The 23,423-nt window shown below is 37.2% G+C and overlaps 1 protein-coding gene across 1 annotated transcript in view; it reads right to left on the reverse strand.

Annotated features, from left to right (window-relative positions):
* Nucleotides 1-23,423, reverse strand: part of LOC306844888 (plexin-A1-like) — a 117,032-nt gene that overhangs the window by 78,028 nt on the left and 15,581 nt on the right. The window contains exons 2-3 of the mRNA XM_079377315.1: nucleotides 13,483-14,844; nucleotides 7,890-8,072 (exon numbers count right to left, since the gene is read on the reverse strand). Coding sequence (XP_079233441.1) covers nucleotides 7,890-8,072; nucleotides 13,483-14,658 — 1,359 coding nt within the window. The 5' untranslated portion in view covers nucleotides 14,659-14,844. The remainder of the gene's footprint in view (nucleotides 1-7,889; nucleotides 8,073-13,482; nucleotides 14,845-23,423) is intronic.

Raw genomic sequence — 23,423 nt, forward strand, 5'->3', positions numbered from 1 at the left:
GAAAGCACAGAGATTCAAACCATGAGTGAATCGTTTCGTGCATGTGCTTCAGGTTACACAAAGTTTGCATGGTAAACTGTCATTTTTCAGAAATTTGTATCTGCTGAAACAGACGAAATGAAGTATTACAGAGAGTGTGTAAGAATATTATTCATTAATAATACATTTATTATTTATTAAATGCAAGGTTTAAGTTGATGTGAAACAGATTGATTAAAAAAAATTGTAAAAAAAAAAAGACTACATTTAAGTCTTTTTATAAATTTAATGCAAAATTAAATTAAACAATAAAAAAGAATCAACCAATATAAAAATTTAAATAAAAAGAATAAATTAAATTAGATTTTTTTAATATGTCATTAACCAACATTACCATGAATATGATAATGCGTTAATAAATTACTGTAAAAAAAAAAATTGAATCCCAGTGGGGGCTTAAATTCAAAGGAGACTGACTGACAAAAACATTTGGGAATTCCTGATTTTGTGCATGAAATAATGTGATGTGATCCAGTGGAAAAGGGGAAAAAAGAGAGAGAAATAGTGAAATAAAATTTAAGTACGACAGGACTTGTCTGTGTCTAAAACAAAATTATCATCAAGACAACCAAAATTTAAATTATAATAATGCCATTGATGAATAAACCACAATAAGAGCAGGAACCAGAATAAAGAATGTAAATTTAGATTTTATACTCGCTTTACACACCTCCAAAACCATCCGTGAATAAACCTTCATTTAAATAACATCTCTCACTGCTGAAGATCATGTGACCTTCTCACATGACCAAGAACCAAGTCACACAAACTAATGTTATTGTTAGATTTCTCCCATCTACAGCACAAAAAGCACCTCAAGCATCACCCTCTCTCTCTCTCTCTCTCTCTCTGTGTGTGTGTGTGTGTGTGTGTGTGTGTGTGTGTGTGTGTGTGTGTGTGTGTGTGTGTGTGTGTGTGTGTGTGTGTGTGTGTGTGTGTGTGTGTGTAAAAGCTCTCAGACGCGGCCTGTCCAAGCAGCATGTCATGAATATTTCAGCTCATCTGAAAAGATGACAAGCTTTCTCTCTCCATAACTCAGCCGTCCTGTCCGGTCTCACTCTCTGACCACAGACAGAAAAACTGAATGTATTTAAAGGTCAAAGAGGAAAGCGTGTGTGGTTAGTCTCTCAACCTATTTGATTCCAGGCCTGAAACAACACAACACACACAAACACTCACAGACAGACAGATGTGTATTTGTGCTCGTCCTTGTGCCTAAGCACGTGTGTGTGTGTGTGTGTGTGTGTGTGTGTGTGTGTGTGTGTGTGAGATGATGAACACTGCGCCCTTTGTGAGACGGTCTCAAGGCATCCGTGTGTATGTTTAGGACATGACTGTGGGAACGTTCGAACGGGAGCATCCAGTGGCATATGATCACCATGTGACAGTTCTGCACACACACACACACACACACACTACACACAGACACACTGACTTTAAAAAGCTCAAGCATGTAAAGCAGCAGATGACAAAACTGCAGAACACGCTTATAACAAACATTATCGTGCATTGATGTGGATGCTCATGTAGTTATTTTTTTAGTTGCCGTTCTTAGTGTGAACGAGCCTTTGCAGCGTTGAGTGTCTATGAAGCACTTTTGCATGCTCAAAACTGACACTCAATGACTCTCAGTAAGACAAAGTATGTCCCTGATGCCTTTGTTAAAAAGACTAACTAATAACTGATAAATATGTAAGTGTTCACAGTTCACACCAAAGTCAAAAAACTATTTCAACCATGATGGGTAATAAAGTTGTATTGTATTGTAATGTTACAACTGAACAGTGTTGTTGTTGTTAACTAAAAATATCAAATATTAAAAATATTATGAAAAAATAATTATGAAAACAAATATGAAAAAATTGTTCTTAATTGAAATAAAGTGGAAAAATTTAAATATTAGAATAAACTTGAGAAAATGAGAACTTAACTATATAATAAATTAATAAATTATAAGTTAAATAAGCAAGTTGCACTAAAGTACTAAAAATCACTAAAACCAAATAGAAATAAAAAAGTACATAAAACGACAAATAAAGATGAAACTGAAAATAAAAAAGGCTAATTCAAAATATTAAAAAAGGTATATAAATAAATAATGCTAAAATAACACTTACAGATCTAAAGCATTTATCCTAGATCAACAACACAACACCGAACAGCCTAAAGACAGCTTAAAATAGTCCTGATTACAATAAGAGTCAGGTGAAAGAAGCACAACTACACTGATCGAGCGTGTGTGTGTGTGTGTGTGTGTGTGTGTGTGTGTACCTACTTAACCATATTTTGGGGACAAATTTGTACCCAAAAGTGAGGTAAACCTGACAAAATCTCCAAAAACCTCCCTTTGGGGACGTCCTCATTTGTAAAACGGGTTTAAAAATAAACTAAAAGTTTTTTTGAAAATCTAAAAATGCACAAAGTCTCCTGTGAGGGCTAAGTTTAGGTGTAGGGTTGGTGTAGGGCAATAGCACACACAGTTTGTTCAGAATAAAAACCATTACGCCTATGAGATGTCCCCATTTAGATAGCTAAGTAAACGTGTGTGTGTGTGTGTGTGTGTGTGTGTGTGTGTGCGCGTGTGTGTGTCAGTCAATCAGCCATCTGAACGTCAGCATGAACACCATCAGTACTGGAAGAGAGACTCTACTGTGAATGAAAAGAAACTGAGCATTAACGGAGATGATCTTCTCATTCATTCTTCTGCACGAGATCCTCTTAAAGCTCCTCTAGTTCATGGAGACTGTAATTGAATTTACATCCTACATCATGAAACATAATCGGCTGAGCACAATGAACCTGACAGCTGTCAGAGATCCAATACTGCAGTAATTGTACTTCATTACTACACTTAAGTATTATTTTGGGGAACTTGCACTTATGATACTCAATCAATATTGAAACTGAATACTCAGTCATTTATTGCTAAGAGGGATAAAACCCATACTTTCTCTTCACAGTTTCAATTAAATATTCAAAGAACAATGTGCTTCTATCACAAGTCATCGTGGTTTAAATCTTTCCACTTTTCCAATATTATTCAGCTAAAAAGTCAAATCACTTTGACATTTGAACTGTTCTGACATATCACTATTTGAAACATCAATAACAGTTTAAAAAATATAATTCAACTATGTCTCAGAGTGAAAGCAAATGTTGCTTAAATGTTACATAAACCTGTATTTGGCCATTTTCAATTTCAATATATATTTGAAATGTAATTTATTCCTGTCATTTCTGATTATCATCAATGTTGAAAACAGTTGTGCTGCCCAATATTTTTATGGAAACTGTAATACATTTTATTTTTCAACCTCAAAAGAACAGCATTTATTAGAAACAGAATGCTTTTTTTTCATATTACATGTGTTTACTGTCACTTTTGACCCATTTAATGAATTCTTGACGAATGGATGCATTAAAAGTACTAATTTCTTCATAAAAAGAATGAAAGAAAGACCTACTGACTCCAAACTTTTGAATGGTAGTGTGTAACACCAAATGAAAACAACCATCCAACATGCATCATCCACAAAAACCCTGCAAAACAACAGATGAACAGATGCTGATTGTCACAGTGCCATCTGTAATAATCCATCACCGTCTAATCTACCCTGATGAATCAGAGTAATAATCAATAATCATTCGAAGGGAAACACGCCAGGGTGAGTCGGTGTGTTCATGACGGAGTGTGTGTGTGTTCTCAGCCAGATCTCACGCTGAGACACTAATTGCAGACGTGTAGAGCTCAGCACAACACACGCAAGACCCAGCAGCGCTGCTATGTGCACACGCGTGTGTAATTAACCTCCGCCGCTCCAATCACTGCCAACACTTTGAACTGCATGCAAGACTAGCAATAATACAGCATTCCTCTGTGTGTGTGTGTGTGCGCTTTGATCCAAACCCGTAACTACAACCCAGTGTATTCCCAGAATGCATCATTCACCCATCTTTTATAATAATTGTCGGTTTTTACCGTTTTATTAAGGCGAGTGTCATTAATACTAGTACCCAGTAATTTCCTTTTGATGCATTTTACATTTACATTGATGCATTTGGCGGATGCTTTTATCCAGTTCATGCAATCCCTGGGAATTGAATCCATGACCTTAGCATTGCAAGCGGTATGCTCTGCCGTTTGCTACAACTGAACAAAATTTCAGCTGTCTGACGATAAAACAAAAAGGGGGTTGGGGTTGGATTATAAATCTCAATCTCTCTCTCAAAAAAAAAAAAAAGACATGCGTTGAGGAATAATTCATGTACAGGGTACAAACTCTCAGTATAGACTTAAATACTAAATGTTAATGTACTAAGATAATGTATTATGATATGCATATATACTGTATATATATAAATAAACAGGATTAATGCACATCAGAATAACAAAAGCAGCCTAATGTCAATAGTTTTAATGATAAAGAGAAGTATTCACAATGTATCATGTATCTTGCAATCTATAACTTAGTGTTTCTGCTGATTAAGGAAGAATACAAGACCCCTTCACTTTACAAATGGTTGTCGAAAGCATCATATTATAAAATATTTGTGTGAAAGTGTGGCGTGCTCAAGCATAACAGACACTAGTTTTGTAATCAGCACCTCAAAATTAGTAAGAAACAAGTGAAGGATTCCATTCAGCAAACATGATGCAGGGGGGTGAATTAGAAAACACCATTAATAACCACTACCAGTGACTATCACTGACAACATTAGAAAGAGGGAACGAGACAGAAAAAGTGTGAGAAAGAGAGAGATCAAGTGTCTCTATAAACTGTCATCTGTTCAAGTCATGGAGGTCAAGAGGTCAGTGGGTCAGTAGATCAATCCCGAGTTTATGGAAGTTTAACATCTAAAAATAGCAAAAGCTCAAATCAACCCTCAGGATTAGTGTCTGATGACACAATATGCATCAAAATCATTGTTTATATTCGTTTTGCTTTATATTTGACACTCAATTCAGGGTGTGTGGTAAAAGAGGACAAACAAACACCTGCTAGTGACACTCAAGACCAGAAAAGCTCAACGGAGGAATCCGCTCACAGATGCACCAGCAGTTTGGAGCCATAACTAACAACATTATTACACAGAGTGAGAGGGGGGTGGCCGACTTTACTGTGACTTCAGACCACAGTGTGTGTGTGTGTGTGTGTGTGTGTTCGTTCAGCCCAGTTGGCTCGCCCATCTGTTGTTGATTTGACTAGACTGAATCGTCTTGCGCGGTAAACCCAGATGGGAAGAGCTCAAGACGAGTTCCTCTTGCCCAGACGTGCCCTCTGCTGCGACACTCCAGATCAGCACGACTAATCCAGCTTCAGCATCGACAGACATCGCCAACAACTACCAGCTAAAACACTCCAGGCATGACACAAAGCCACTTTAGACATCAAGTAACTTTTTTTCACTAAAGGTGAAAAAGCAAATCACAATTAATTTTACAAAAGTTTGTTTAATATTCATTCGTGTGGAGCTAGAGAAATGGTCTGTGCATAAAGAATCTCCCAAACATTAATATGGAAGAAATTGTATCTTGTCGCTTTACGATGTTATGCCAGTTATGTTATGAACTAGTGTAAGAGCCTGTTGACTCGTTAGTACTAACTAACTAAACACCTGTTTTAAAAGACCCAGAAAAAACAGTTTCCTGGATATATTGCAGGAGATGCAACAAAACTGAGGTCTGCTTTCTGAAGGCAATTTATTTGAAAGCAAGCAGCAAAGAGTGTATAAGAGTAGCAGTCGCCCGATATAGGTGTTTTGATGGCCGATATAAAGTCGATATATATCACATCACACTATTTAATTTAAAGATTAGCAGTTGTGCAACTAAATGTCTTTTACATAATATTTACTAAAATAAAAATACATTTTTAAATTTTAAAATGAGTCAAACTGAAAACAAAAATCATTTGAACTTGATAGAATAAAAAAAAACACTGAAAAAATAACATTGATATTTGTAATTTATTCTATTCTAAATTATAACTTGATTGAAAATACAAGTTCTGCTTGCAACACGTGCTGTCCAAATATAAATTTTTGGGGCAAATTAAAATTCCATATATCGGTCGACCGCTTATTTTTAATGTACAAGCAGACACTGGCATCTTTATCTTGAATGTGTGATGCTTCCAGTTACTTTTAGCTGTACAAAAATAATATTGTAACAAATACCAGTTTGCAATATCAAGCAGTCTGTTATGCTCGATATTGCAAACTGGCATTTGTTATAACATTATTTTAATTTATTACTGTAATCATAAGCACTCTTGTTTGTATTGCAAATAGTTTTATGGTTTACTGCATTTTATTTTTCTAGTTATTCAAGCAGTGAATGAATCTGAAGTCTCACACATTCAGTAAATCGTTTCTGCATTGAAAATTAAGATGCATAACGGATCATGAAAACATGCAAATTACACATCAACTATAGTGGCTGCCGCCCAAGATCTGAAAACCACTTTCACACCAACCGATTAAACCAAACACTGATTCTGAACTGATTTAGGTTTACACTAAAAGCTTAAATGTGAAAAGTCCTAAATACTATAAATAGGTGAACCTGAAAACATAAAAAGTGAAAGATTATTTATGTAACTAAAGGCACACTGTAGAGGACGACGCTGTGTGAGAAGAGCACTTCTGTGACTGACTGTCATACATAACATTAAGCTGCTGGATATTTCATTCACATCTTCAGGCCGTCTCTCAGGCATGGACAGAGTCTGTCCTCCATTTCACATCTCAGTGAATCCATCATGTGATGCTCCAGTGAGTCCTTCCACTCCTGCGAGCCTCCAACACACACACACACACACACACACAGAACATGGTGAAAGCACCTCATTCTGAGCTCATCATACACACACCCACCTGATGCATGCTGCACATTTCACACCTCAAAACCGCAAAAACGAGCCACGATGCCAAACTACCACTTGAATACTTGAGCCAATGCACAGTGTTCCTCTAGCATCTAAAACGCTTCAGAAATGTCTCAAGCTCCAGTTGTTATTAAAAATGACTTACAAATGACAACACAAGCATAAGTGATTTATTTAATGGTGAATGTTTTATTATTGGCAATGCCGATAATCACAAGACACCAAATATCGGCCAATATTACCAATTATATCAGCCGATATTAGCAATTTTACTGGCCGATATTACCGATATTTCAGTTTATCGCTATACAGGAACATGAAAACATGATGTTGGAGGTCTGAAAACCACTTTCCACAGTGAAACTATTCAATGTCTATGTCACAATGAAAAGTCTCAATCATCTATCTCCAAATGTCTGCTGTAGACACCCTAGACCATTTATTATGTACTTACAGTCCCAAGCACAACAACTGAACCTAATCAGCATTTAATCACTGGATAATGACATGCTTTAGTTTTAAAGGCAACATTAAAACAGCATTTGCCATTGTTAACTTTAACCAACATTTCAAGTCTAAGTGATATCAGATGAAAAGCAGTTTCAGAAGCAGGGCAATTTGATAAATCTTTCAGAATATAAGCAGGAACATGCATTAAGAAACTAAACAGGATTGGTTTTGATTTCATGTTTCCTTTAACAGATTTGTCAGATTAACTAATTAGCCGATGGTTTCCACTTCTCAAAGCCTAACAATTCTCCATCATCACAGCAACTTTAAACAAATGTACAACACACAACACCAAGACTGCATCATAAACCTCTACAAAATACCATTTTCTTGCTTTCTGCAATGTGCCAAGTCAACCAAACAAAGAGGTTCTCTAAAATAAACCCCAGAAGATACCAATAATGCACACAGAGTATCAAAAGACCATAATATGTGAAACTCTGCGACTCTTACCTTCTTCATTCGGCCGTTGCGTGTTCCTGTGAAAACCACCGTGTTTCCACGATAATCGTAAGCAGCAACTGAAGTCATTCCGTCATCTTTGTCTATGAAGAGTGGAATGCCCTCGATAGTGCTGGTGCCCCCTAGAGGCTGGTTAAAATCCTGCCCGCAGAAATTATCGTCGATCTGGAGAGGCTGAAACAGACAAATGGAAGGAGGGTTAGAAAAGGGACTCCACCTAAAGGTCAGTGGCTGGGTAAGACGGACCGTCAGGGCGGGTTTTCCTAAAAACATTATCAGTGGAAGTCATACACACACACACACACACACACGCAGTGGCAAGGTTATTTATCACATGGATGACTGAATGGAAACACAAGGTATTGCAGGAAACCCTGGAAAGGGGACGTGAGGACGCAAAAGTTTGAGAGTGGGAAGAGGCTAACAGATTTACAAAAATTATAAAACCAATTCTATTACTATTCTTTTCATTTCCCAACAGACTGCCATTTTTAAGTATCTGTTAGTTATGTGATATTTACACTACCATACAAAAGTCTGGAGTCAATAAGAATTTATTAGATTTTTTTTAAAGTTTAAAGTCTTTTCTTCTTACCAATAAATTTAGCTGATTAAAAATACAGTAAAAATTTTGAAATATTATTACAATTTCCCCTCACACCCAGCACACTCCCTCTTTGAAGTGTTACCGTCTGGTCGACGCTACAGAGCTCTGAGCACCAGAACGACCAGACACAGGAACAGCTTCTTCCCTCAGGCAATCCATCTCATGAACACTTGAACTCTCAACAATAAACATGAAACACAAACACTATCATACTTATTTTTATTTTACACACATACTTATTACATTTCAAATTTGCACCTAACATACCTGTACAAACTGAATTGTCTATTTTGTGTTTGTGCTATTTGGCACATTGTCCATTTTTGTATATTTGTACATTATTTAATTTTTACTTTTTATTATTATCTGTGTCCTGTTGCGGTCATTCTGTTGCGCTGTGGAGCTTCTGTCACCAAAACACATTCCTCGTATGTGCAAACACACCTGGCAATAAAGCTCATTCTGATTCTAAAATAACTGTTTTCTATGTGAATATATGTTAAAATGTAATTAAAATCTTTACTCCATCATTACTCGTCTTCAGTGTCACATGATCTTCAGATATCATTCTAATATACTGATTTACTGCTCAACAAACATTTATCAAGATTATTATCAATGTTGAAAACAGTTGTGCTGCTTCATATTTTTATGGAAACCATGAAACATTTTATTTTTCAGGATTTAGAGATGAATAGAAAGTTAATTTCATTTGAAATACAAATCTTTGTACATCTCTACAAATGTCTTTACGGTCCTTTTTGATCAAGTCAATGCATCCTTGATGAATATAAAAAAATTTTTTTTTTTATAAAAACATATTATACCCAAATATTTGAACAGTGTACATGCATAGACTTTTTTCCCCATTATTTTTCACCATTTCTATACATTCATTTTATTTTGGAAAATATTGCATTAGTAGAGTATTGTGTTTAGAATTAATGAATACATTATATGTCCCATAAAACAAATCAAGGGACTGAATAATTTATGATTTTACATAACTACTAAAATATTTAACCTATTTCAACTTAAAAACTTATGCTGCCTTAAATTTTAAGTATAATCAACTTGGTTGTATTAGTAATTTAAATGATATTAAACTGACTTTCAAAAATCCAGACGAATCTCATAAAAAGTTGAAATTGCTTGATTAAAGAAATGTAAAAACAAGTTGCCATGACTTACTGATCATATCGCATTTTTGACTTCTACAGAAGCATTTCTCATGTGACCTGACAGCTCAATCTAAATCATTATTGATATACACACAGATTCTGAAGGACTGTTTACTTCCAGAATCCTGTTCTGTTCTATTGCCGGGGTACAGGAAGTTCCTCGCTGATGGAATCCGTGCCCACAGAACTCCAATGAAAGAACAGGACGTGAACGTCGTCCATTCACAAACATTGCTTAAAGTTTAAAAATAAAAATGTTTAAAAAGGACAAAATATTTTTGACTAAATTGCCACACTTTACAGCTGTACCTTGGAAAAGAAAACTCCTGAAATGAGTTAAATCTGACAAAACCTCCCTCTGGTCACAGTCTTAAAAGGTCAAAATGATATAAACAATGTTGAGAAACTTTCTTTTAGGGTTAGAGTTTAGGTTAGTCAGTTTTTGCTCAGAAGGCTAAGTAAACGTGTGTGTGTGTGTGTCCTCTAAAGCCGCCCAGGCACACATCAATAACCTTTCTTTCTCTGTCTTTCTCTCTTCACCTCCCCTTTTCTCTTTGTTTTTCTTTCCATCTTAATCCATCCAGAAGTGTCTCTAACTCACAGCAGGAAGAAAGGAAAGAGAAGAAAAGGAGCAGGAAGGAGTCAGGCGGGCATCAATTCACTTAGCAAACTCTCTTTTTCCTCCTCTGAGCTAAAAACCTGATGTCAAGCAGTCACACACACACTGAAAGCTCTGCTAGGGGATTCATCGCTTTGAAAACATCAAAAGTCATTTAATTCAACATCTTTATGCCATCATGAGCTGAGCTTATTTAAATATCAGCCGAGTGTAGTCAGACTTTAAACTATTAGCATAAAGGAAATCCCTGTGAAGGGCTGTACAGAAAACACAGCAAACATTTGTACTTGAAAGATTTTATTCTCCGAGCTTGATGCAATGCATTAAAGATTTCCCTTCTTTGTAAAGATATACAGTACTATTCAAAAGTTTGGTACTATTCAAAATGCTTTTGAAAAAAGTCTCTTCTGCGCACTAAGCATGGATTTATTTGATCAAAAAATACACTAAAAACTGTAATATTGTGAAATTACAATTTTAAATAATTTTCTTTGAGAATATCTGTTAAAAAGTAATTGATTTCTGAGATCAAAGCTGTATTTTCAGCATCATTCCTCCAGTCTTCAGTGCCACTGATGTTGAACACAGTTGTACTGCCCAATATTTTTATGGAAACTGTGATACTTTTTATTTTTCAGGATTCTTTGATGAATAGAAAGTTTAAAAGAGCAGCATTTATTTGAAATAGAAATCTTTTAGAACATTATAAATGTCTTTACTGTCACTTTTTATCAATTTAATGCATCCTTGGTGAATAAAAGTAATAATTTCTTTCCAAAAACATGAAAATTGTGAATAGTAGTGTATGTGATAATCTGGCCCAAAGCAGGCCTCTCAGAAGGCAGTATAAAGGTCATGAGCGCCTATTATGCTTTTTTGCATTTAGCATCAGAGCTCTAGTCCCACTGCTATTTCTCACTCGATTGATGGCTGATTTGATGCAGTATTCTCTCAATCCTCATGGGTCACACAGACAAGATGAGCATTACATTCACTCAAAAGTGTGTGTGCTAAAGTAATTACATTCTCTCACACACATTCAAACTTTACTAGTGAGGTGAAAACTAATGCAGGACTAAACAGTTTGCAGAGGGATATACCAACACACACACACACACACACACACACACACATAACACCACAGCAATAGACATGCATGTGTGTGTGGGTGTGTGAGATGTTTTCAGACTGCTGATTATGTGTCTGCCCAGGGCAGAGGCGAAACCAAACACACCACATTCCAGAGGGAGAGTGAGACTGAGAGAGACATGTGCCTGTATAAACTATGTTTCGATTTAATGCGTTAAACGAGTTATATTAAACATGCTGCCTGAGCGGCGTGAATCATTTGAGCAGCACCAGATTTTCAGCATTCTGTTCTGATGAGATTTAAACGGCTCATTTCTGTCCCTGTGAGTAAGAACACATTACAGGTGCGGCGCTTCTGTCAGACATACAGCATTAAAGAGGTTAATTAGCGGTGTGCTTAATCTCTGAAGTCAAGCAGCATGCCAACAACCACCACCAAATTTATCAAGGATAATCAAAAGTAATAGTTCATCCAAAACCCAGAAAGTATAACCATTTACAAACCATTATGTCACTGCAAACTCATTTGACATCCATCTTCAAATGACAGAATTTAAATTTTTGAGTGAATTATTCCTTTGATGTCCATTATGAAAATAATATTTTTAAACATGATTAACATTTTCCACCATGTGGCAAAAATAAGCAGGCACTTTCATTTCTATTTAGATGGTAATAATAAGAAACTTTCTTAAACAGTTATTCAAAACAAGCATAACCTCTGAACAAATTTTTTTTTGTGTCATATGAAAGGCTCCAAAAAAAACTAGCATAACACCCCTATATGCATCCTGGATGCAGAATGATGCACTTCAAAGAAACCTGAGCATTTGATCTCACAGGGTGAAACTCGCTCTGCATTCAACTGCTCAAGGTTGAAGAGGTTTTGTTGAGTTGTTTTTATAAAACAATTTAAAGAACTGTTACTGCTACAATTATTTGTGAAATAAGGCTCCATTTAAAAGCAGCACTGTAACTGCCACCAAATCACTTATTGACTGGTTAGTCGGACGACTAATCAACCATCTATATAATCTTATTTAATTGTTTCACATTGTAGAATTGTAGGAGTGAAATTTGAGCTCAGTTGTGTAAAGGTCAGAGATAACCAGGATTAAAAATGTCCATAAGCAAAGATTTAGAAAGACACTAGTGTGGAAAATTTATTTAGACGTCACACATTCAGCCACTCCAGTCTCTGTTTTGCTTCACAAAATTGTCTTTCATTCTCTATTATTCCACCTGCTTAGAGCTCTACTGACAGACTTTGAATATAAAGAAAGATCAAAGATCAAACCAATTTGGAATGAGTCAGAAAAATAAAAACGGGTATCTTTATCTTTCAGTGCTTGGATAAATGAAAGCCATTCTTTGCCACTGAAAGCCCCAAGAAAGACAGAGCGAGTAAGATGAACAGAGACGAATGAGGAGAGAGAGATTAAGAGCGAGCGAACGAGAGGACGAAAAGCAAGCCCTGGTCCCAGCGGACTCTGATGGCAGAGAAGATGGGATCAAGCCTCGCTAAATGAATTAGATAGCATGAGCGAGAGAGCAACTCATGAAATTTACTCAACTCCCCTAATGATGTTCCTGTCTGACTGAATAATGGAAGCACTTGGGAGAAAGACAGCGAAAGAGAATGGACGCAAAAGGAAACAGGAGGTGGGTGACAGGAAGAGTGCTTGTGATATTTATATTCTACAACAATTTAATGACGTTACACTATTAGGTACTAGGTAATATTCTAGGTTTTCAGGTTCTCAACAATGATTATACTGTAGTCTTATCCAGGGCCGTCCTTAAATTTGCAGTCACCAACCCAGTGAGTAGACTAGAGTAGACCAACCCAGAGATCATTTAGAGGACTTTACTAGGCCACTCGCTGTTTAATGTTCCCAGCCTCACAACCCTAGTCTGATCTACAACTTTCACTTATATCTAATCACAATCACCCTTTGCACCTAGATAATGGAAGTTGAACTCTGGCAGGGGACATTACTGAAGCACACCCATTCATCCAACCCAACAAATCAATCGCTGTAGCCATGCAGTGTGTCTTAATGGCCTGCTATCAGAGAGTGGACTTACCGAGTTGATGCATGGTAGCTCCTTGTTGAGTAGCCAGGGCAAAGACAGCCTGCCCTCTCCTCTATAGCACGACTGAATCCTTTCCTTGATCTTCTCCTTTATTCTCGTCAGCGTGAACAGGCAGAGTGCCGACTCTTTTGGGGGTTTGGCACGGTTCTTTTGGCCTTGGGAGAAGACCGTAAACAATATGTCCTCTTGCTCGGACACTCCCAAAGAGTTTGCAAGTTGTCTTCCGGGTTTGGCCAAGTAGGCGTCCTGGATCAGTCGATACTCTACGCCGTCTTTGGTGCATCCGATTGGGAACTCTACATAGGAGTAGAACCTGGGATCATCGATACAGAGTCGAACGATCTTAGAGGTGAAGAACTGTTCCCCACTGGCATCAGGAGAAGTTAGTTGGGTATCCAGCTGCAAGGTCAAGTAGTAGACAAACTGTTCACTGCTAAAGCTGTATATGTAGTAGATATCGAACGCCGGGAATTTGGACAGCGTATCCGAGGGGATCTTCAGCTGGGAGGAGACAAACTCGTCCTGGTGGACAAAGCTGAACATGTCAGCATCCTCCTCATTGGCCATCAACTTACGGCTCGAAAGAGTTGGGAAGTACTCTGATTTACCATCGATGGGCGTTCCAATGAAAAGCTTGCTGATATGACCCTCAGAGATGATGACCCCAGACATGGTTCCCGACTCGACTACGCTGGAGAGGTAGTGTTCCTTACGGTGGTGTGGCTCGCCAAGCTTGAAAAGGTCATCCAGGCGCAGAAACTGACAGATGCCTTGCGAGGTGCTTCCACAAGCAATGAGTCGGTTTTGGGCATAGTCTATTAGCAGCAGCTTGTTCACATTACTGTTTGGGGCAAGGTCATGGGGGCATAACTGTACACTTGGAGGTGGATAGCATTTCTCGTTGTCCACTACGGGACCTGTCATATGACTCCTCAACTTGGTCAAGTTGCTGGAGAGCTTGTAGATCCAATTTACCGCACCAACGTACACATCCCCTGTCTTGTTATGGATGGCTAAATGCGTTAGACCCCAGTCAGAAGGCAAAAAGGACCTAAATGGCTCTGGGGATCCTTCTGAAAGGTGAGGGGATATGCAGACAGTCAGAAGCCCAAGGAGCACGACAGTCCTTGGGCTAATAAAACATTGCGGCCCCTGCTGAGGCCACATATCTGCGCTGGCCCTCACAAGTGAAGGATATTGTGGTCCACGCTGCTTTTTCAATTGGGGACTTTTAAACAAACTCAACAAACAAGGAAGGGAGGCAGCACAGGCTTTATTGATTCAACGCTTCCTTGCCTTCTCACACAACAGTCATCCACTTCAACATCCACCTCAACTCCTCGTCCGGGGCTCCTGCAGGGCAAAAAAAACACATTATGAGTGCAAATGGAACACATCCGATTCATTATGCCTCATTTCTCAAAGTCAAACAGTGAGGAAAGAGAGTCAAGACAATATCTTTCATTTTGCCACAAATCATTTAGAAACGCGTGGTCAAATGAGGTGAACCGTGTCAACTTAATTACTGAGACTAATAGCTCTGGAGGTGAAGATGGATTGGAGATGCACTGTATACAATCTCTTCACTATGCAATACCGCAGCTGTAGAGTTGGTCTTGCTTCAATACGGGCATAAGACATCCATCATCACAAAGCATCTGACAGCAGCTTTGTGTAGATGAAGTATGCGAGTACATAACAGTGCACCTTTAAAAGAACCCCAAAACAAGCAAGTCTAAAGTAAGTCTTTGAGGTCTGAAATGCTTGAAGTTGTTCCGAACTTTACAAGGGCAAGAAAATTATATTGTCCCGTTTCATGTCAACTTGAAATGATTTATACATCTTGTCCTTTTCTAATTCACAGCTCTGAGAAAACAGATATAAAAGCAGAAAGAATTCCACATCAATGCATTGTGACGATTAATTTTTATCTGTACACCATGGTTATATGATCCACTATTCTGTAGGGAAGTAGTGACAGACCAGTAAGCTGTGCTAAAAATATGCAATACACCAATTATTAGTAGTAAATGGGACATAAGTTTAGACCAGCAGTATCTGGGACGTAAGTTTAGGATGGATGGCCACAGCCTTAATCCAAGACACAAGCTAATCAAGGTCTTCAGAGTTACTAGTAAATTACAGCTAGGTGAGTTTGATCAGGGTCAGAGCTAACAGATTTGAGAATTGCCATTTAAAGTCAACAGATCCATAAACCCAGGACTGGTATCACACTTAATAAAGATCTGGTAACTCAAAATGGCATTCATGAAACTTAACCCAGGGTTGCTCCAGAGGAACTATACCTGTAGTTATTTTGGATAAAAGCACCTGATAAAAATTACTACGACTTAATTGTTAGAAAAACAGATTGTGATTCTGCTGACGATGGAAAATAAAACCAAACAAACAAATCTGAGTTCACCTTGGGAGACGGAACTACAAAATCCGGAAAATCTCAGCGACAGGAGAGAGCCAGAGGCAAGCGAAAACTGTGAAAGATAAAGGAAATAAAAGGGGAGATAGAGCAGATGGAAAATAGGAAGAATGTTTTCCTTTCTCTCTCCTTTTCTTTGCCCATTTCTTATCTCCATTACTTTTTTCCTGTTCGGGTGATTGAGGGCCTTCTTATCTGTCCATCATTCCCCAAGGACGGGATGATGGGAAGTGGCGTCATTCCACAGAGCTCCAGAAACATGCGCCAAAATGGACTGGAAAAACGAAAGTATTCCTATCTCTATCAGCAGAGGACCAACCAACTAAAATCTTTCAGAGATGAGCTGCTATTGTATTTTACAAAGAAATTGTGAATTATTCTGTTAATTTTCCAAACAAGTAGTAAAACACACGGAAATATATTCAAGTATGGTATGCCATTGTGGTATTCTATGATATACAACAAAGGTACATGAATTTTGTAACCATTCAGTACCATGATATTACCATCACTTTACTATGGTACTGCCACAGTGAAGCAAGTCATAAATTAGCCTATATTTTGTGTCTGTTGATTTACTGCGTGTAATGTTTTGTGTGCAAGTGTGTGAAATACAGAATGAAAGAAAGAGGTACAGCTGCGGTACTGTACGAGATTCCCAAACCTCAATTTACTTCATTTGAGTGGATCCGTCATGACAGAGTGAACTGTAAATATCAAACCAAATCTGTGCATCTGTGCATGCTCCTACAGCTTTCTGGCAATGAAACGGTTAAAAGAGTCACCACACAATATTTTAAGCAAGATAGGAGCGAGAGAATGAGAACAGAAACGAATGAATGTAAAAATATAAATGAAAGAATGTCTCCCGAAACACCTGACAACTGAGAAGAATTATCAATCTCATCAAGAGATAAAAGAAGTTCTTGTCTCACATCCCTGAAGGCTTTCTTTCATCTTGTGTTCTCATCTTCCACTTTTAGATTCGCCCATTTCCCATGAGTACCTGCACTTCAGACGATCAGTACCTGCTTAAATGACCAATCAATGAATCCACAAGCGCCAAATGACTGAAACGGCCACTGAATATACATGTATATGCCCATGCAAGCTGCAGTTATCACAGATGTTGTTACAGATTGTATCACGGATCTCAGTCTAGCTCAATATTATCACTGGCATCAGTTTCTACTTGTGTCAGATGAGCCGCTTGCACACATCCTGCCTAAAAACCACAGACTATTGTGCACAAACATTACAGACATAGAATCTTTATTTACCGACACATCCACCACAAGCTTTATGTATAAGTATCCAAAAAATTATATACAGAAACAAGTGTTAATTTATTTAACATAAAAATTATATAGGCTAAATAACAACCGCAGACTCATCATAGAAATGCAATGCAATGCAAAAACTTTCAAAAAACATTCTTTGCGCTTTGGGCAAGAAACGTTCCTGACAGGTTTCATGAGATTCACCCTTAGAAACCACCTCACACCAACATAACAAGCGCTGGAGTACATTTCAGCATAAGGAACATGAGACACAGTTAATATGGAAGTCAATTCATTCTCCATTTTTCCCACAGCTGCCCGAGGACACGTTATTCTGAGAGTCGTCTCACAGCCCCTCTGCTTTAGAAAACAGAGCATAAATTCACGTCCACACACTGCGGACAGACCTCTAAACCCGTCTCCTCAGATAATGGCGAGTGGTGGCAGGCGGCCGGCTGATTTATTACTTGTGGCATATCAATTACAGCACGAATACACACACAGCATACACTCCGAAACAGACGCGTATAAAACACACACAAATGCTATTTACTCATATAATCCAGTAGCCTCAGTTGGGGAAAAAAACAGACAAACTGTATGTTTAAAATTGTAAACTATGGCATACTTTAAGAAAGTACAATATGCATTTTCTGCATAATATGCAAATCCAAATGATGTGCTATATTTGAAAACAATTGCATAATGAAAAAATTATTTTTCGAAGTTGTACATAAAATAAAACAAATATTATTGGAGTATGTTTCACAAGAACTTACTATTTCAGTTTTTCTATGTCAAAATTCACATTTAATTCAATGCATTCTTTGCTGTTTGTTTCTAATTGTTTGTGAAATTTACTATCGATTTCTGAGCAAAAATTGTTTCTACACCAAATTTCTACTTTAAGCAATAATGAGTGTCATTTTGAAATGTGAAATTCACAACGGTTAGCTTATAATAATGTTTTCTGATTTGAGTGGTACGGGTAGGTTTTCACGGGAAATTCGAGCATGGCACTGCATCATTACATCACGTCTGTAAACATGAAGCTGGCCCGGCTAGTAGGCCATCGCATGTGAGGATCCTGCAGGTGGCGGATCGTTTATAGCCTTTTCTCACAGCAGCTCCAATAATTATATGTATTATTTTGATGGCGGATTGTAAATGTGTTTATGAAACGCATGTGAATGAAATTAAATTATATTCCAGTTTTAAATGTGCATCTGATTACAGATAGCCTGGGATTACACGAGATTTGTATTTTAAAGAAAGCCAGTTCGAAGGGAGCATAGTTTGCTTTTTGTGTTAAAAGAATTCCTTAATATGAAATTCGAATTAGATATTGTACAGAAATTGAAATCTACACGCTAATACGCACTATACTCAGTCACGCAATGCTGATGTTGTTAACATTAATCATTTGAGAATAAAGTATAACAATAATAATCATTTGCACAGTTTGATGTGATATGGGCTAACCGATCTTTAGATTAAATCACCATTGGCAGAGCAATTTATGGTAATGCTTTTTTCCTCAGTTGGTCAGAACAAACGTGGCAGACTTGTTACTTGTTCAGATGACAATATACGTTTAAAATTCTGATTTGGGTCATATATTTCCAAGACATAGGCTAGAATCTGTGATTCCTAAGTATAGTATCCACACCGGTGCGGTGACTGACAGCCACACATTCACCTCAAAACATTGGATTCATCCACGCTGGAGCCGTGCCAACTCATGACCCCACGCAAGGAACATAATTCCACAAGCAGCTGCAATTCCAGGTTTTCAAACAGAGATGGCGACACAGAGGCAAAACTTATGGACTGCAGCTTTACGCAAATTATAACATTTGAGTAATTTTTCATATTCATATGCTTGAGTACTGATATTTCTGATATTCAACTGACATGTTAAACAGGACAGGAAGGAAAACACGAGTGCACAGGAAGTGGCCAGTCAGCAATGACATGGTCATTTCACAGCTCATTAATCAAACTAATTACACAGTAAATAAGGCCCAGACAAACGAACTGCATGCAAAACTGAACACACGTGCTTCTCCAGTAGTATACAGATAAGTGCGTCACTGTAGAAACAGTGCGTTTATATCCAGCCTGTGCATGGAGGGGTGTGAATATATCCTTGCACATGACAATCCAGCATTTATTATATGCATGCATAACATTTACACAATGTTCACCCAAAAGACCACAGTTACTACTGTCAACACATTAACCTCTTCAAATGTAAGCAAAGTAGCTTTAGAATCTTAAACCATGTGACCGTTTTACTAATACCTATTTTAGCAGAAACAAAAGTAAGGCGGGGGGATAAACAGATGTCGTTTACACTCGACCCCCATTTACCCCACTTTACCCCCCATGGAGGAGTAAAATCCCCGCATGCAGCTCTAAGCTTCCTGAAACATGTTTTAACCTACCGTTCACTCATCTGCAAACATTGGACATCTACCACACATTTATACTAAAAGTCCCAATTCATATTCAACCATAAAACTATTATATGATCCCCTTATCTGATCTAAACATCTTTGAATAAGATCAAAACCACCCAGCAACCACTCAGAACACCCTAGCAACCAAACAAAACACCGTAGCAACAAAATAGCAACATTCATTGTTTTCATGTAAAAATGTAACTATTAAACTGAAATTAAATTGAGATGTCTGTCAGAATGTTTGTGATTTCACAGATTTTCATTGAATTTACACTGAGTTATAAGCCATGAACCAAGACAACCATCCACAAGGTGAATCATAAACTTTGCAAAAAGAAAAAAAGAGATCTGAAAATCAGACAAAATGGCAAAACTGTAAACTAAGTAAAAGAACTACAATCCCATGAACCACCGCAAATGACAATCAAGTAAAATGGACAGAAATAAATAAATAAATGTTTTAGTATTTTATCTGTTATAATGGTTTTGTTTCATATATACTTATACAATATATTTCCCATGCATTGGAAGATATGCATATATATAGATATACAAAAATATTAGTAGTTTAACAGCATAGAGACTTTAATTATGTAATTTACTGAGCTTCACGGGAATGGAAGAGGTTAAGCGTTTTGTGAGATTTAGTTTGCATAATGATGGGTTTTTATGTTTCAACAAAAGCATAGGCTATACCATCAATGAACAAACTCATAGCTTGCAGTAGGTCTATTTTTAACGGTTTATAAAGTCATCATGAAAACTCATTGCCCCTTGGAAGAAAATAAACTGTATTCGTTACTGTACTTTTTTACTCCATAACCTTAACCCTGTCTTGTTTTGCTCAGACATGAGGCTGTGACAGCATGAGTGTTTGTTGAACATCCCTCAGCCTGTATTTAATATTTGGACTTCATGCCAGTCCTTCACAGCAGACTGGTTCGTCTAGGAGTGTGAATGCAAAGCATTTAGGGATGTTCTCTCATCGAAGTCATCCAAACTGAGGACTATGAAAGAGTAAACTAGAACATATTGTCTCAAATTACTTCAAAACAGACCAGGATGACAAAAAAACCTTCCATTACATCACCTAGCTATTGGGATTACGAGACCGTTACCCAGAATCCCCTGCGCCGATGACTTGTGAGGGTTCAGCCTGTTAACATTCCAGAGGAAACGAGAGGAACCGAAGAAAACGAGTGAAGCAGTAACATGTGAACGGTCTGTCTCTTTCCTGTTTCCTACTTGGCCACAACACACGGTCAGTGAAGCACAAGACACAGTACAGCATGTACAGCTGAGTGTGTGTGAGAGATAAAACATTAGATAAAATTGTGCAAGTTCTTTAAATCAAACGGGTTCGTCACCTTCCACAACAGCAGACGTGTGATCTGAGAGAACAGAAACATCTGAGCAGTCAATCTCACAATCACAGCATGATATGCATAACATAAATGAGTGAACATTTGCATGCATGCATATGCATGACACACAGAGGGAATGAATGATGAACCGGTAAAACAGGCTAAATGCTGCATTCTTTCACCTGTCTCTCTCTGAGCTGCACAGACCTGTCGCCATTATTACATCATATCCATTGTCATGTTTTGCTATGAGTGATTATGGTGCACTTTAAATTCCAGTCACATGGTGTTATGCAAATCAGAAAATTAAGTGAATTTTAGAAACGGATGGATTGTTTTTCCGGTGCAGTAGTAGTTCTCCAAATGAAATCAGATGCATGAAGAACAGGTGAACAACTCTGTAGTCTGCTTGTGCAACGACTCAACTGCTAAACAAGGATTTAACTTCATGCTATAAATACAATATAACTATAAAAACGAACAATGCATACTGCTCTATTTTACACTTTTCTGCAATATTAGCTTACAAAGCTTTGAAGTCATAAATAATTGTGTGATAACATCTTTAATGTGATTAAAAGATTTAAAAGATAATGCAATGTGCATGTGCTTTAAGCATACACTGAAATTGGAAAAATAACAATATTTTTAATATTTTAGATTGTATTTAATATAATTAAATGTCATAGATGTAAGACTTTCAGTATATACATTCCATTTTAATTATACTACTAATATTATATAACAATAAAAAAAGAATAGCAATAGCAATAGTTATTGTTAATAACATTTTATACTGTTAATAATTTATTTATATTGTACTTAATATATTTTATTATTATCTAAACTGCAACAAGGAAGTCAAAAATAATTAGTTTAATGTGATAAGATGACGTGATAATAATAAAAAAAATTTATATATATATATATATATATATATATATATATATATATATATATATATATATATATATATATATATATATATATATATATATATATATGCACACACACATACTCATTTGATTTATTTTCCTGTGTCTCTCAGCATTAGATGGCTTTAAAACAGTCGAAGAGTGAAATTTTCCATTTGATTTGTTTTCTTGCCGTCTCAACTCTTGTTTTGTGACCTTTACAGACAGATAATTCTATTCTGTGCTGCGTCTCATTTACTGTGGATCCATGTGTGTGTGTGTGTTGACACGATTACTGTGAGCTAATGAACGAGTGTGTAAGTACTCTGGACTCCCTCCTCTCTGTTTAGCATTCTCATTATCAGAAAGGCTACATTTGCATCTTAAACACAAATTAAACTGTTGCAAATTGAATTGCAGATTTGTGCCACAGCACACAGAAAGAGAGAGACGGTGAGTGTGTGTTCTGTAGAAAACCGGTGCTGATTACAACTTCAGGGAAAGGTGATGTCACACAATTAGACGCTTACAACTTTAACAGAGGAAACCGAAGACTGAGAAGTTTAAAGATATTAACTTGCTGTTATTATGCACACACCGGAATTCACAAAGCTGCCGTTCGTTTGAAGAACAGCATGTGAAAGCGTATGAAAATTAATGTAATATTAAAGGAACAGTTCACTCAAAAATTTAAATTATCATCACTGGCTCAGCCTCAAGTTCTTCCAAACCTGTATGAGTGTCTTTCTTCTGTTGAACATAAATGAAGATATTCTGAAGAGTGTTTGTAATGAAACAGTTGACGCAGCCATTGACTTCCACAGTATGGGGGAAAAATACTATGGAAGTCAATGAGAACCAGTTTGTTTAGCAATACCAACATTCAACATTCATGTCCAAATGAAGAAACTAAAACAGATTTGAAACAGAAGAGGGTGATTAAATGACAGAAATGTCATTTTTTGGGTGAAGTATCCTTTAAACATGATACAAAAACAGCTCTCTTCTGAACATCTCTGCATTATGGATAATGCAATTGTATTTATGACTGGAATGCAAATGTGCAGGACGACACACACGCTGAACTTTAACACTTAGATTAGCAAACAACGCTATAGTGCAGTTTACAACAGTGGTGTGGCAGCAAGACCATGATGAGAACGAGTGTTTGTGTCCCGCAGATCCCTGACGCTTCAAAAAAAATTCAACTTGCAGCTCAGAGAGACAAAATAGCATCTGGGATAAACCAACCAGCGGAGAAACCTCCAAACAGTGACTCAACCAGACAGACCAGCTCCACTTCTTTAAAAAAAATAAAACTTCTTTACCGCTAAAACACACTCTCACCTTCAGAGTCAGAGCGGTTTTTATTTGCATGCATGACATCAGTGTGTGCTTTTAACCTCTCAAACCTTCAACATTTACAGAAGATACAGGTGACATGTGTAAACACACAGGGCCGGGGGGGACAC

The sequence above is a fragment of the Barbus barbus genome (genome assembly GCF_936440315.1).
Source record: "Barbus barbus genome assembly, chromosome: 25".
Lineage (NCBI taxonomy): Eukaryota > Metazoa > Chordata > Actinopteri > Cypriniformes > Cyprinidae > Barbus > Barbus barbus.